The 15,599-nt window shown below is 37.9% G+C and overlaps 1 protein-coding gene across 9 annotated transcripts in view; it reads left to right on the top strand.

Moving 5' to 3' along the window:
- znf618 (zinc finger protein 618) overlaps positions 1-15,599 on the top strand; it is a 129,232-nt gene that overhangs the window by 64,173 nt on the left and 49,460 nt on the right. For 7 of the 9 annotated variants that reach the window (XM_043720059.2, XM_043720057.2, XM_043720058.2 and 4 more), the window contains 2 exons: positions 3,450-3,731; positions 13,600-13,686. In XM_043720059.2, coding sequence (XP_043575994.1) covers positions 3,518-3,731; positions 13,600-13,686 — 301 coding nt within the window. In that variant the 5' untranslated portion in view covers positions 3,450-3,517. The remainder of the gene's footprint in view (positions 1-3,449; positions 3,732-13,599; positions 13,687-15,599) is intronic. The other 2 variants (XM_043720062.2, XM_043720060.2) reach the window with 1 other exon arrangement.

Raw genomic sequence — 15,599 nt, 5'->3', positions numbered from 1 at the left:
AGCATCTAGAAATTATTCAACTTCAAACATTCTAATGAGCTGGAAAACGTTTAGAAGCAGTTTTCAATGCTCATTGAAAAATAACCAATGTTGACAATTTTGGATCAGTAATCTTAAAGGGACATCACAAATTGACTACTAAGCATTATAGTCATGGTGTACACCTTCCACTATTTGTGAACAATGCCTTAGAGCACTTTCTTGGAGATAATTGTCAATGTTTACCTTAAGCAGCAGCCAGAATAAAAAGGAATTGTTGCCTGATATAAGACTATTCTATAGAGGAGCAATTGTCACTTTAAATTACAGCCTCGATGTTGTGAAGAAATGTATGAAATAACCCTCTCTTGGAAGCAAGTATGATAGGTCTTGTTTGTAGTTCAATACTGGCTGAAAAATTATTCTGTAGCTTCAACTGATGCATTGTGAATGGTTGTGATGCCAGTAGGAATGGTTCTCTTGGCAATGGTATGTAATTTTCTTTATTCATTCCCAAGGTATGTGTATTGTTACTTAGGCCTCGAAAGTGGTAGTGATCCACTTTCATGAACTATTGAAATGGTGTAACTGTACTTGTAGTATTGGAAGGGGTTCCAGGATTTTGACCCAGTAATAATGGAGAAACCGTGAAGGTCAGGATAGTGTGTGCCTTGAAGGGAAACTTACAGATGATGGTGTCTGCCTGACTCTGTTGTCCTTGCTCTTCTCGATGTTAGAGGTTCCAGCTTTGGGAGGTGCTGTCAAAGGAGCCCTGGTGAATTACCATACAACATCTTGAAATTGGTACATAGACACTGTTGCTGTGTTAGTGATGAAGGGAGTGAATGTTTATGGTGGTGCATGTGGCTGACTGCAGTTAAATTCTGTCCCATCTGTTCTAAATGATTGAAAATTGCCCAGATTTTTTGTGAAATGTTGAAACTTAGTCGTTTTCAGGTTGCAGTTAGTGGAGTTTGCAAACAACCTGTAGGTGTAGCATAAGAAGTCGGGGTTGTCATTAGTCTATGGTAATGGATGTAATCTGTGGGGGTTTTGAAATTTCACATAGGTGCTTGGTCTTTTTTAAATGAAATCTTGTGTCGGTGCAAGTTAAATTCTTTTGAGGATTGCGAGTTTTGAGAAGATTTGTAGCTCTGGTTGAGGATGTTTCCTTGCAGGCATTCAGGAGGTTCAGTGCATCTTAGCTCAGAAACCTTTGTTGATCTTATTGTTCCAGAAATGATCCTTGTAACTCTTTGGAGGTGGATATTTACCACAATTGTGTTGTGCTTTGTGAATGATCAACCGTCTGCTAATAAAGTCTTTTTAACTCCAAAATCCTGCAAATTAATGGTGACTAAATCCAGACCTCCACGCACCTGGCCTAAGCAGTAAGTGATCTGTGAAAAGTTAAATAGTTTCATAAGTTTTCATCAGCTTTTGTTGATAATTTTCCCAAGGGCAATACAACTCATTTAAAGTTGGATTTGACTAATTTTACAAGAAAAAATATCATGATTAAATTTGAATTAAATGAAGCCTTCAGCGATAATGTGCTTTGAAGCTTTGTTCTTTCAAGAAGCACAAACAACACCTGTCTAAAGTTTACATGCTTATATGTTCATATTGAAGATATAGTTATGAAAGATTTACTATCAGGATAATTTAATTGCTATCAGACATGAATAGCTTTACAATCCAACACTAATTGCTAGTTTCATAACTGTAGGAAGGAAAGTACCATTAATGAATATGATGGTATGGACGTTTCATATTTTATTTGATGAGAAAATTAATGCATTGACTTTGTTAAAATAATGGTCTGCCAAACGTACAAAATAAACTCTGTGAAACCTCTTAATGTACCTCCAGCAGGGCTTTGTTGCTTTTCCTCCATGGACTTATGGTGTCAGCTGTGAACTTTGATTTGAAAAAATTAGAATATTTTCTTGGGGAAACACATGAAAATTTGTTGACTTGAGCAGGCAGCTCAAGCTGATGAGTGTTGAACTATTCTAAACTGCCCTCTACTGTAAGTTGAACAGCAATTTTTCTGCATTTTTTTTGCAGCTCAACATAGTTGTGCATTAACTGAACAGGTTACTTGCTGCACCTTTGAACATATGAAAATTTGCCTACAAGCACTTTGTTTTCACTAAACCTTAATAGATCAACGAAGGATAAAGCTCAACTAATGTTGTGTCCATGTGGATTCAAATAGATTATTTCTTCAAAATATTAATTTGCTTATAAAGGTGAGATTAATAAACAGATATTAAAATTAAGGCACTTTGTGCCTTAAATCAGAGGTACAATTTGCACCTCCCATATTAGATGACCATGGAGTCAAACCTCTTGCCTGACACTTGGGTGAAATACTGAGACAATACTTTCAGAAGTATTGACTTTTGAGACACCCATTTGAAACTCAACCTAATCTCAGATGGATATAAAACATCCCTTGGCACTTGAAGCGCAGAAGATTTGTACTGATATCCTGGCTAACATTTACCCTCATCACTGAAATTATATCATCCTTTTGATAAATAACAGTTGTAGTGCATAAACTAGCTGCAGCAATGACTGCCTTGAAATATCCTGTGGAAAAACATTTCCTACTCCAGAATAGTGTAATAACATCTCGGAACAGATTGTTTAGAAAATATCTGTAAAAGCAAACCCCTTTTCCTTATGCTCTATTTATGAATACCTAGATATAATCAAATAAGCAAATTTTTGCGTCTGGTGTTTGAAGGAGTGGCACACACAAATGAAGGTTGAAAGTAAATGCAAGCTCTTTCATTAGGGACTTTTTGTTACTTCAAGCTATTCTGAAGCATTTTATATACAAAAATATTCCTTTTAAGCTGTGGTCATCCTTATCTTCCCTACATTATAACAATTACTTTGCACCTGAATGGCTACCATAAATAGTAATTAGAAGATTGCCTGATTTAGCAACGTAGACTGAGGTATAATTTAGACAAGGTATAAGGTAAGCCGCCTAGATCTCTTCTAATATAATGTTTGGGATTCTGCACACCTACCCAAAAGGATGGAGGGTGGCTCTTTTTAATGTCATAGCCAAAATAAAGTATCTCCCATAAGGCAGGACTGCAGTAAACTTCAGTCTACATTTTGTACTCTACCCCCAAAATTGGAATATTAGGTACCTTAATGTAATTCTATTCACCTTACATGTGAGGAATGTATACTGAAATGATTCTTAAAAAGTCATCAATGGTGGCTGGTAACTTATCACTGCAATCCGTAGAACAGATAGACAACAATAATATTGCTAAAGGAAATGCACTGTTTCCCTCAAAATGAAAATGAAAAACAACCCAACCAGACCAAAACACTTCTAACAATTTTTAAAGTATTACTGTAGTTATCTATTCTTCTCACTAAAACATAAAATTAGTCAGAAAGGTAAATGTAGACATTAATATATATTTTTCCCCTAACAGAAATTGAACAGTACAAAGGATTGTTGCAGTGACTCCGCCTGATTGTCCAAAATTTTAAGAAGTACTGGATGAAGGCCAACACAATGAGTTCCCTTCATGCAGCAATAAAGACTGAAAATAGAAATGATGAGAGTGAAGTGCATGCTGAGTTGTGGCAAGATGAACCCAAAGATCACAAGATCAACAGTAACGCCCGTGAGGTAGCGGAAATCTGTGTTGTGATTGGTGAGGATGGGGCTCAACGGTGTTCTGAACGGGATCAACCCAATAATCAATCCAGTGGTAAATATCAACATTTTGAGTCTACCTATGTATTTATTTTAAAATAAAATTATATTGTATTCACTTCAAAACCACTAATTGGATTAAATTTGCCTTTTTATACCATAGGTTTTATGGAATCCCATACTAAACCTATTTCCTGTTTATATTTTATAATTGGAGACCTATTTGGCAGCAATTTAAATAGAAAACCCAATGTAAATAGTTGATAATAGGAAAATCAAAATAAGTACTTTGCAGTAAATAATTTACCTGGTTAACGTTTCAAATTTTACAATGACATTAGTACAAGAGTAAGGAAAAGAGATAGGAGGATGGTGCAAATTCGTAATGCTCATCTGGAGAACTGGTGTGGACACATATGGCTAATTGACCTCTTTCTGTGCTGATTCTGAGATTAAACTTCTTTGCCTTTTAATTCAATCTTTTACTTGGAAGTGTTAGCTTCTTCCCAAATGGATGTGCCCTGAAGTTTTTTTTTCTCTCTCTCCCAAGCAAGCTGGTTATGTGAATAAAAGAACCCCTCTAATTCTGGTCAAATGTAATGTGAAAAGATTCTTGGGCATCAGTAGCATTTAAACTGGATTATATTTATAATGGAATGCATTTTTTTAGTCATTTACGAAGACTATTCAGTTATTTGCCAAATCTGGAGAAGAATGTTTAGAATACAGATTTCAAAAGCTGAATGTGTGTTTGCATTATATACCTCTTTGTAACTATCATTTGAACTAAGTTCTGTGTTCAGTAAGCATATCTCCATAAGTTGGAGCAGGTTTTCATTTGAATTTTAAAAAATGGCTGTGTGACAGAGGGAGTGAATTGGATACAGAGGTGGTGTCTTTCCTAATCTGAAGTAATTTTAATTTGAAAACAGTTAAGTGTGTTGAACTTTTGATGATGGAATTTAAATAAAATCATGTATGTTAATGACCCTGATGTTACAGTATAAGTATCCTTGGTATTGTAATATGATATAACCGCCGGCTCACAATGAGCAGTACGATGATATCTGCTGCATTAACTAGAAGAGGGAGTTCATAATGGTTTCATTATGCACAGTATGGCCATCATTGATTACAATTGGGTATGTTTGTTAGTTTATTTGGAAGCCTGTTGGACAAGAAACATTCTACACATTCCTTCCATTGTTTTTCTTCCAAATAATGTACTGCTCAAGGTACTTAATCTATTGGTTGTGTGTTTTTAATTTTTACATAATGAGAACAATTAAATATCAAAGCATCTATTATTTCTCATGCGTTTTTATAGTCCTGTTTTCAGACTATACTTTTTTTTTCTTCCCATAACAAGGAAGAGAAACTAAAGTTCATTTTTTGACAACTTCTAATTAAAGAGATGATGCTGTGGTTTGACTTGCAGAGTCACTGAGGAGATCAGGGAATTTTCAATATTGTTAGCTGAAATCAGATTGAAGTTTTACCTCCTATTTTGTTTCCTCCAAACGTATATTCCACCTGACAATGTAACACCCTAATTTATTTTTAATGAACATGCTCATACATGTTACGGCAGGCATGACTTGAACCTCAGCATTCTAGACTAGAGGTAGAGACACGAACATTGAGCAAGAGTCCTAAGTTATCATCAAGGCTGGGATTTGAGGTAAAAACAATGACTGCAGATGCTGGAAACCAGATTCTGGATCAGTGGTGCTGGAAGAGCACAGCAGTTCAGGCAGCATCCGAGGACAGGCAAAATCCGAGGACAGGCAAAATCGACGTTTCGGGCAAAAGCCCTTCATCAGGAATAAAGGCAGAGAGCCTGAAGTTTTGAATCAATGACTGCAGGGCATAATGGATTACCATTCCATCATCATAACCTCTTCACCACTTCAGGTCTAGCTCCAGTGGAGATCTAACAAGAGCCCATTCGCACATCTATCACTTGATCTCTACATTTGCTCTGTCTAGGGCATTCCTCTGTTGTGCAGAGGAAGTCAGCTGACTGTTATCCAGAGGGTGTGAACTAGCAGAGCTGTTGTTTTTAAAAAAGTTAATTTAATTTGCCTTTTTTTGTTGTCATATAATAGTGCCTGCCCCTTGTGCATCCTTTGAAATATGGGCGCTGCATGCAAGACATAATGCCAACTTCTTGGGCACTGCAACATTTTATTGCCTATCCTGAAATATCTTAAATTAATGGATAATACTGTTAAGAACCAAAGTTGGACTGGACCAAGCATCAGCATTAAGCTCCTCATTATTCTAACTGAGCAAATGAATCGGGAAGTGCCATGATCAGTGGTGATTGCAGATGACATTGAGCTACATAGTGAGTATGATGAGGACATGACTAAATATCTAGAAAACTGGAGATCAAACACTGGAAGATAAGGTTATGAAGATCAGTAGACCAAAGACCCAGTTTATGGACTGTTACTTTGAGCATAAGGAAGAGGATCAGAGTGAAGGTGTAAAGAATTGTGTGTGAAGACCTTGAGAAAATTTAGAAGTACCTTGAGAATTTGGTGCAGATTATGGAGGAATATAAATTAAACAATGGATTAGTTCCAGTTGGAGTAATTGGAAGAAATACAATATATCGTAGAATTGTATATTTACAAGAAAGCTGTGAGACCAGCTGTTTTTTAGGGTGTTTAAATTGGAGCAACATCAAAGCTAGAGGCGTAACAGCTGGATACTAGAGATGGGAATGCTCAGTTGATTGTGTGGAGTACCAAGAAATAGCCAGATCAGGAATCAATACATCAGGTGAAAATTGTAAAGAAAGTAGATGAGAAGCGATTGAAATTGCATTGGCGTATATTGCAAAGAGAGAATGTGTTCAGACGAATGGTAGAGACAGCAGGAAGAAGCAGAAAGTGGCATAAAATGGAATGGAAGGATGTAGTGGTGAGATACTTACACTCAGTGGGATTGCAAAATGGATGGACATATGAGGGTTGAGTGTCTTTGGAACTCCTTGCCACTGAGAGTTGTAGGGGCACAGTCCTTTTGTATATTAGACTTTGAAATAGATTCTCTTGCTCAGTAGGGGAATCAAGGGTGATGGGAAGAGGGCAGGAATGTAGACATGAGAAATGGTGGAACGGCCATGATTCCATTGAATGGCATGGTGGCTCAGTGGTTGGTACTGCTGCCTCAGTGCCAGGGACCCACATTCGTTTCCAGCATCGGGCCACTGTCTGTGTGGAATGTGCACATTATCCCTATGTCTGCATAGGTTTCCTCCGGATGCTCCGGTTTCCTCCCACAGACCAAAGATGTGCAGGTTAGGTGGATTGACCATGCTAAATTGCCTGTAGTGTCCAGGAATGTGTAGATTAGCAATGGGAAATGCAGCATTTCAGGGATAGGATAAGGTCTGGGTGGGATGCTCTTTGGACAGTCTGTGTGGACTTGTTGGGCTGAATGGACTGTTTCCACACTGGAGATTCTGTTCTGTTCTAATTGATTGGAGGAGCTGAGAAGGGCGACAAACCAGTGTTATGGTGACCCCAAGCAAAATGAGAAAGGTTAGAAGTATTTGTCGTGATGGAAGGTAATTTAACAGAATTAGCAGCTCCTGAAGAAAGGAGTATGTTATGCACCAGATTTTTAGTCTCAACTGTGTCATAGCTTTATTTCAATATTGCCTCCATAATGTGAAACATGATTGTTTGTTTCAATTATTTGCTAAAATGTCTGTAGTTCTAACTTTTGATGATCTTTAACTCTACTGTTGGGGGGTGTGGGGAGAAAAGTTTTAATTTCACCTTTTTTTTTAAGCTTAAACTTGCAAACTCTGGCTCACAGAAGATTCTGAATGGGAACATCGTATTAACATATCAATTTTCCACATTACTTTGAACACTATATGCCCTTTCAATAGTACAGAGGAACCTCAATTATCTGAACAACACGTACAGGGAGTCTTTGGATAATCGAATGTCGGGTAACACAGTTTAACCAAGCATCAGGACTTTGCAATCTTGTTCAAATAATCGAATGCTGGATAATCGAGGTTCCACTGTATTTGTAATGATAACAAATAGAATTTGATGCTTTTAAGTGTAAGTTTTAGGAACATTGCCGTAACCATAAATTACTGTCGATTTTAAACCACATATTTTGTAGTTGGTCAGTATGCGTTTCGATGAAAATGAATGTTTTTTGTGATATTTTGGTGTCATGGATGCAACTAATCACTCCTAGCATTTGTTAACTAGATTCTTGGCAGCTGCTGGAGAAAGCAAATCAAGAGGTAGTAAAAAGAAAAATTGTGTTCCACTCCATTCATATGTGAAATTATTGAGTGTAATGTGAGGTAACTGCAAGCCAAATCTAGGAATATTGAAGACTTCAGTTTCAAAAATCAAATACTGCCACCAGTAAATTAACAACTCATAGAGTCATAAAGATATACAGCACAGAAACAGACCCCTGGGTCCAACTCATCCATACCGACCAGATATCCTAAATAAATCTAGACCCATTTGCCAATATTTAGCCCATATCGCTCTAAACCCTTCCTATTCATTTATCCATTCAGATGCCTTTTAAATATTGTAAATGTACTTCCCAAGGCAGCACATTCCATACACACACCACTCTCTGTGTGAAAGGGTTGTCCTTAGGTCCCTTTTAAATGTTTTCCCTCTCATCTTCAACTTATGGTGTCCAGTTTTGGACTCCCCACCATGGGGAAAAGATCTTGTCTATTTACCCTATCCATGCCCCTGATGATCTTCTAAACCTCTATAAGGTCACCCCTCAGCCTCTGACACTTCAAGGAAAATAGCTCCAGTCTGTTCAGTCTCTCCATGTAGCTCAAATCCTCCAATTCTGACCAACATCCTTGTAAACCTTTGCTGAACCCTTTCAAGTTTCACAACATCCTTTCAGTAGAAGGGAGACCAGAATTGCATGCAATATTCCAAAAGTGGCCTAACCAATGTCCTGCACAGCTGCAACATGATATCCCACCTCCTATATCCAATGCACTGACCAATAAAGGAAAGCATACCAAACATCTCCTCCCTTACTCTCCTATCTACCTGCGACTCCACTTTCAAGGAGCTATGAATCTGGACTCCAAGGTCTCTTTTGTTCAGCAACACTCTCCAGGGCCTCACCATTAAGTGTATAAGTCCTGCCCTGATTTACCTTTCCAAAATGTAACACTTTACAGTTGTCCAGATTAAACTCCATCTGCCACTCCTCAGCCCATTGGCGTCCTGATCAAGATCCTGTTGTACTCTGAGGTCACCTTCTTCGCTGTCCACGACACCCCCAATTATGGTGTCATCTGCAAACTTAGTAACTGTGACCCCTATTTTCACATCCAAATCATATTTATAAATGATGAAAAGCAGTGGACCCAGCACCTACCCTTGTGGCACATTGCTAATCGCATGTCTCCAGTCTGAAAAGCAACCCTCCACCACCATCCTCTGTATCCAAATGGCTCGTTCTCACTGCATGCGATCTAACCTTGCTAATCAGTCTACTATGACGAACCGTGTCAAAATGCCTTACTGAAATCCACATCGATCATCTCCAATGCTCTGCCCTCATAAATCCTCCTCTTTTGTTACTTCTTCAAAAAATTCAGTCAAGTTCAGTGATTAGCACTGCTGCCTCACAGCACCAGGGTCCCAGGTTCGATTCCAGCCGTGGGCGACTTTCTGTGTTGAGTTTGCACATTCTTCTAGTATTTCCTCCAGGTGCTCTGGTTTCCTCCCACAATCCAAAGGTGCGCAAGTCAGGTGAATTGGCCATGCTAAATTGCCCATAGAGTTAGATGCGTTAGTCAGGGGAAATGGGTCTGGGTGGGTTACTCTTCGGAGGGTCGGTATGGACTAGTTGGACCGAAGGGCCTGTTTCCACACTGTAGGGAATCTAATCTAATCTAAAAAAAGTTATTGACTGACTAATTCCCATGCACAAAGCCATGTTGACAACCCTAATCGGTCCTTGCCTTTCCAAGTGTACGCACATCCCATATCATTTCAGCTTATTGTAGGTAGAAGAGAGGAAAATCAGCAAATTAAAAATTTGATAAAAGGAAAATGTCCCACTTATTGAGGCTCTACAATATGATCAGAACTGGAAATCTGTGTCATTTTATTTTGTTTTTCCAGTTTTGGCAGGGCAAGTGTTTAAATAATCAGAATTCAGCCAAAAACAACTTTGGTGTTAGAAGTTGGAAAATGGTCAAAATTAGAATGGTGCTGGAAAAGCACGGCATGTCAGGCAGCATCCGAGGAGCAGGAAAATCAACGTTTTGGGCAAAAGCCCTGCATCAGGAAGGTCTCTGATGAAGGGCTTTTGCCCGAAACTTCGATTTTCCTGCTTCTCGGATAGTGTGCTTTTCCACCATCACGCTAATCTCGACTCTGATCTCCAGCATCTGCAGTCCTCACTTTCGCCTAGTTGGAAAATTGTTTACTGCATATTACTGATGTATTTTATAATTGTTTACATTGTTCAAAGTATGAAAATATTATAAGTGGTCTCAATTCTCAAGTGCTATTTAATTTTGGTAAGTTAGTTGTATACAAAAAGCACCAAGATCCTAGGTACTTTTAAAAAAAATTTGGAGGTGTAAATGTTTGACCAGACTTCAGAGAATGCTGGAATAGATTTTTTTCATAATTTATGTTGAACCTTGACAAACTGATTGCAAGCTTTCATATTTAGAATTTGAAGAAGGATAGGTGATGTTTATCAGAGGCATAATGTGAGATCACAAGCACCTGTACCTAGTCTCAGTCACAACTTTGTTTAGATTATGATGGATTTATCAGTAACTCGAATAGGAGATTTTTAGGTATGTGGGATTTTCATGTCTGACAATTACTGGGTGACCAAAGAAACTTGGATTTTATTGCTTCAGCATAACCAGTCCCATCCTCGTGACTGACTTTCAATTATTTTGAACAAGAAGTTATCCATGAAATTACATTCTTTTCCTTTCATCAACCAAGTGATATTTTCCATGTGCTGCAAAATGTTTTATTTTAAAATACATGGTATTGAGAGTTTTATCATTTCTCTGTTTAAAATAAATTGTTTGTGTAATAATAATAATAATAATAGTTTACAATGCAGAAAGACCCAGCCATCACCTACTTTGGCCACAGTTGTCCTTGTGTGATAAACCTCTCATAAGAATGTAAGAAACGTTGCATAATAATAGCGATTACATGCCTTTTTTGAGGCATTAAACAGAAGGCAGAATACACAAATAATGTTTTAAAAAATCAGTTTCTGGTGTATCATGATTGAAGTCAATGGCTATAAAATTCAGGAGGTTTATTATGGGTGATTAATTCAATAGTCTCAACTTCCTACTATTTTTTTCCCTCTTCCATTTTATCTCCTCGTTTAAATAATTTGACACAGGTTATAAATAGCTGAGATCCCTTGTGACAGTCCACTTAAGTTATACCCAGTTGTGAAAGTGGCTTGTTTATTCCTACTATCATTTAACTGATCCCTAATCCATAATATTTGTTTTCCAGTCCCATGAGCACAAGTTGTGCACAATGTCCGTTGTGGGATATCTTAAGGCAAGCTTTCTGAAAATCTAAATGTTTTCACTGGTTCCCCTTTCTACCTCAAAAATCCCAAATAGATACTTCAAACGCTAAAATCTGCATTGAATACGCCTAATCAAGGTGGAGTGGTAGCACACTACCTCACAGTGCCAGAGACCTGCGTTCAATTCCAGCCTGATGTCCTCTGGAATTTATTTGGTTCTGTTGGAACTTGCACAATCTCCCTGTGTCTACATGGGTTTCCTCTGGGTGCTCCAGATTCCTCGCAAAGTCCACAGATGTGCAGCTTGGGTAGATTGCTGCTGGAAAAGCACAGCAGGTCAGGCAGCATCTGAGGGAGTGGATTGGCCATGCTAAATTGTCCTTAGTGCCCAGGGATGTGCAGACTAGGTGGATTAGCCATAGGAAATGCAGCTTTACTGGCTTGGGGTGAGCGTGCATGGGATGTCTTTAGACCGAATAGCATGCTCCCACATTGTGGAGATTCTATGATTCTGTGAAGTTGATTCTTTTTATTCGACTGTTGTCACCAGCTGCTTAACAGTGGATTGTGTTTTCTCTATTTTGAATTGATTTATTATTGTCACATATACCTGTGTACAGTGGAATGTTCTGTTTTGCATTTTATTATAGGTAGGTCATACAACACAGTGTATTAGGGTAATAGCACAGAGCGAAGAATGCAATGTTATGGCTGCAGAAAAGGTGCACAAAGAGTGAGATCAATGTTAAATTTAACATTTGAATATTTTTCCTATGATTGGCCTATATTCTTTCATTTGTCATGGATGTCGGTACATTCATCGAGCTAGGAAGTTGATTTGCAGATGTTTTGTCCCCTGTCTAGGCGACATCGTCAATGCTTTGGAGCATCCTGTGAAAGACCGCTATACTGTGTCTTCTGGAATTTATTTGGTTCAGTTTCTGTTGCATCTGGTTGCTGGTTGCAGTTGTTCATTGTAGTATATTGGGTCGATGTCAGTGTGCTTGTTGATGGAGTCTGTGGCTGAGTGCCAAACTTCTAGAAATTCTCTTGCTGTCCTATGTTTAGTTGTGCTGTCCCAGTCGAATTTGTGGTCCTTGTCACCTGTGTGCATAGCTACTCGGGACAGCTGGTCATGACGTTAAATGGCTAGTTGGTGAATGCAGATTGGTAGTTGTCTGCCTGTTTGCCCTATATAGTGTTTCATGGAGTCTTTGCATAGAATCCTGTAAATTACATTAGTCTTGCACAAGATGGGTATCGGGTCTTTTGTCCTGGTGAGTTGTTGGCTGAGCATGGTGGTCAGTTTATGGGCTGTCATGAATCCCAGTAGTCCGAGAAGACTGGCAATCAGTACTGAGCCATTTTTTATGTAAGCTAGCGTGGCTAGTGAGTTCGGTCGTGGCATTTTCTCATTGTATTGTTTGTCTGTTCGGCATCTGCAGATGACGTTGCGGGGATATCCGTTCTTGGCGAATACAGAGGTCTTCTTCCCTCTGTAGGTCGGGAGTGCTGTAGCCCTTTTGAACAGGGTCTTAAAGCAGCTGTTTTTATGTGTATTTGGATGGTTGCTTATTCCCGCATTTCTTGTACCCTCCTCACTTGAACAGTGAAATTGCACGTAGTACTTTACAATTTACAGGAACTGTTCTAGCATGTAGGGAAAGGCAAAAATAATATCTGCAGCGATAATGGAGACAACGTGTTTCGACCCATGGAGTGCAGACCTCAAGGAAATATATATTTCAGGATTATGCCTTTTTATATCTTATCATACAATCTCAAGCAATCAAGCTCAACCAAGTTGGTCTTCTCTCTTTGTAATGTTAGCTTAAATTTGGAACCTTAATTTTGGACTTAGCTATATTACACATAGAATTAACGTAAAGATTTTAGCATTATTTCACTCTCTTCCAAAGGTTCCTTTGCTATAACAGTGTGAATTCACCGTGTCGCATTACATACCAGATCTAAAATTTATTTCTGTTAATTCCTTCTATTTATCTTTTGGGAAATGACTTAATATGATGTGTAAATCTCAAGCAGCGTGAGAATTTTAAGGATGGTGTAGAAAATGGTCACAAAGGAAAACAAAGGCAAACATATGATTTGTTTTCTCTATAGTTGCCAAGGTGGGGCTTTCCCTTCGATGAGGAAATGTTGTCCTTTGCCATCCCTGACCCCATTCCCTGGCTGTACATATTCAAATTTTAGCAGGGTTGATTAGATAGTGAACAAACATGAGTCCTTGTTGATTATTTGCATTAGTTCCCTTATCATTTTAGTTTGGAATTATTTCAGAACACACTACAATATTCAACCAAATCTCATACACTAATTTCTTTATTACTTCCCAACAGACTTTGATGGGCAGCCTGGCACACCAATCCAAATGAATGACAGAGAAGAGAATATGGAGTGGAAACCACAACAGCAGGCTTCACTAAGTGAGTGAAAATAATTACAAGTTTATAATTGCAGCCAAAAGAAAAATACTGCTCATTGTTTAACTTGGTTGGGATGTGTGAAAGTAAAGGAACTTGGGGGGAAAATGTCCACAGAATTCACATTATTGAGCATTAATCTTTTTGATTTTTCCACAATTTGGTGTCCAGTTTACTCTGCAATTTTAAAACTTTATTAAGCAATCATTTTGTATTTCCTTTGGTGGGCCCCATATAACAGAGGACTGTAAGAATGGTCCTGACATTATACTGTTTTCTTGGTGAGATTCTTATTGTGTAGGGAGTAGTCTTAATTGTCATTTCCAGTAGCACATGTACTGAGTAACTATGTAGCCTATTGATTCTACAAATAAGTAGAAAAATGATGTAGAGCAGAAACATTGCCAAAATATAGCAGCTGTTGCTTTTCATCACAGTATTTTACTGAAATCTATGTTTTTCAAGTACAAATATGATAGAATTGCAGTTCGTAGCTGTAATTCACATTAATAGTTTCCTTAAGTGAGTACTCTTGGTATCAATCTATTATTGAATAGTATTGAGCTTTGTCTTTTTTTTTTAAACTGATGAAGATTTGCTTTTATACATCACTTTGTTTTGCAGAGAAATGTTTCCTGTAATTGATTAATTTTGAAGTACATTGGAGTGTAGCAAGATTTTTTCTTTCTTTCTTTTTCGTTTCGTTTCTTTTCGTTTCTTTTCGTTTCTTTTCGTTTCTTTTCGTTTCTTTCTTTCCAACAACCTCTCCCCGCCTCCCCACAATTTAATGAATTGATTTCAACTGCCTCGTGGTAGGCAGGATTTTAGTTTGATCTCCTCTAAGTTTGTCTTTGCACGTAGCTGGAGTGAACCCAATCAGGTTTTCTGCTTCACATTGCTCAGGATCATTTCCTCTTTGTTTTGTTGGGATTATAAATGTGTGTCGACCTCTGATCTGGGCCATTATTGCAATTTCTGATCAATGTATTATTTTGTGATATTGGTTTCATGTGAGGGTTGCACAATACAGCCACGCTTAGGAATTTATTTACTGCTCATGCTCGAAATTAAGTATGCCTCCATGTAAAGTTGTGCTGTAACCTTGGGAAATAATCAATAAACTACCTGCACAAAACAGTGCATGTTCACTAAGCACAGAGCAAAATTGATTATCGAGATTTTGGAAGAGTCTGTTGCACTGCCAGTCATTCTAGACAAAGAATGCACCTCAAAGGTGAGATCTCAAAGGGAACATATTTTAGGTATGTTTCAAAAATAAGTTGGATTGATCAATTGCTGTTTATATTGAAAGTAACGAATAAGATTTTTTAAAGCCGCAAGTTGCTTCTAAACAGCGTGCTTTGACGTATTCAAGTCCTGAATTATTTCAGAAATATCTTATTCATACCTGCATTATGAAATATCTTTGCTGCATCTTGACTTTTCCAAAGGTAACAAGCAGCATGGATCATATCATGTCATATTGACAATTTTTTGTTATTCTTTGAAAAAAATTGATGAAATAATGCAGTAACTGTGTTGTGAAGAATCATTTGAATTTTGTCTGTTTCAGGCAAAGATTTTTGGTGCTATTATTCTCCAGCACAGTATTTTGGTCTGAAAGAACTTCATTACAGTATGACGATGAATAGTTAACCCTCTGAGTACTGAGTATCCTTTGTCACTTTCTAAACATCTTTGCTCCAAAATTGTATATTTATCCAATTGCTGAAGAATCTTTATTAGAAACAATCTTGAAGCATAAAACATTTCAGAATAAAGAACTAATAATATGTTTTTATATTTGGTGCAGAAATGCTGGTATATTCCTCATAGGTCAGGCATACGTATTCTTGAGAAATGAACAACTGCAGCAGGGGTTGCTTTGATCCAGTGACCACTAATTCACAATTAGG

This window comes from Chiloscyllium plagiosum, unplaced genomic scaffold (genome assembly GCF_037043375.1).
Source record: "Chiloscyllium plagiosum isolate Xiang-an unplaced genomic scaffold, Cpla_swu_hap1 HiC_scaffold_21, whole genome shotgun sequence".
NCBI lineage: Eukaryota > Metazoa > Chordata > Chondrichthyes > Orectolobiformes > Hemiscylliidae > Chiloscyllium > Chiloscyllium plagiosum.
The sequence above is the reverse complement of the archived record's forward strand: the minus strand, read 5'-3'. Positions and strand labels throughout refer to the sequence as shown.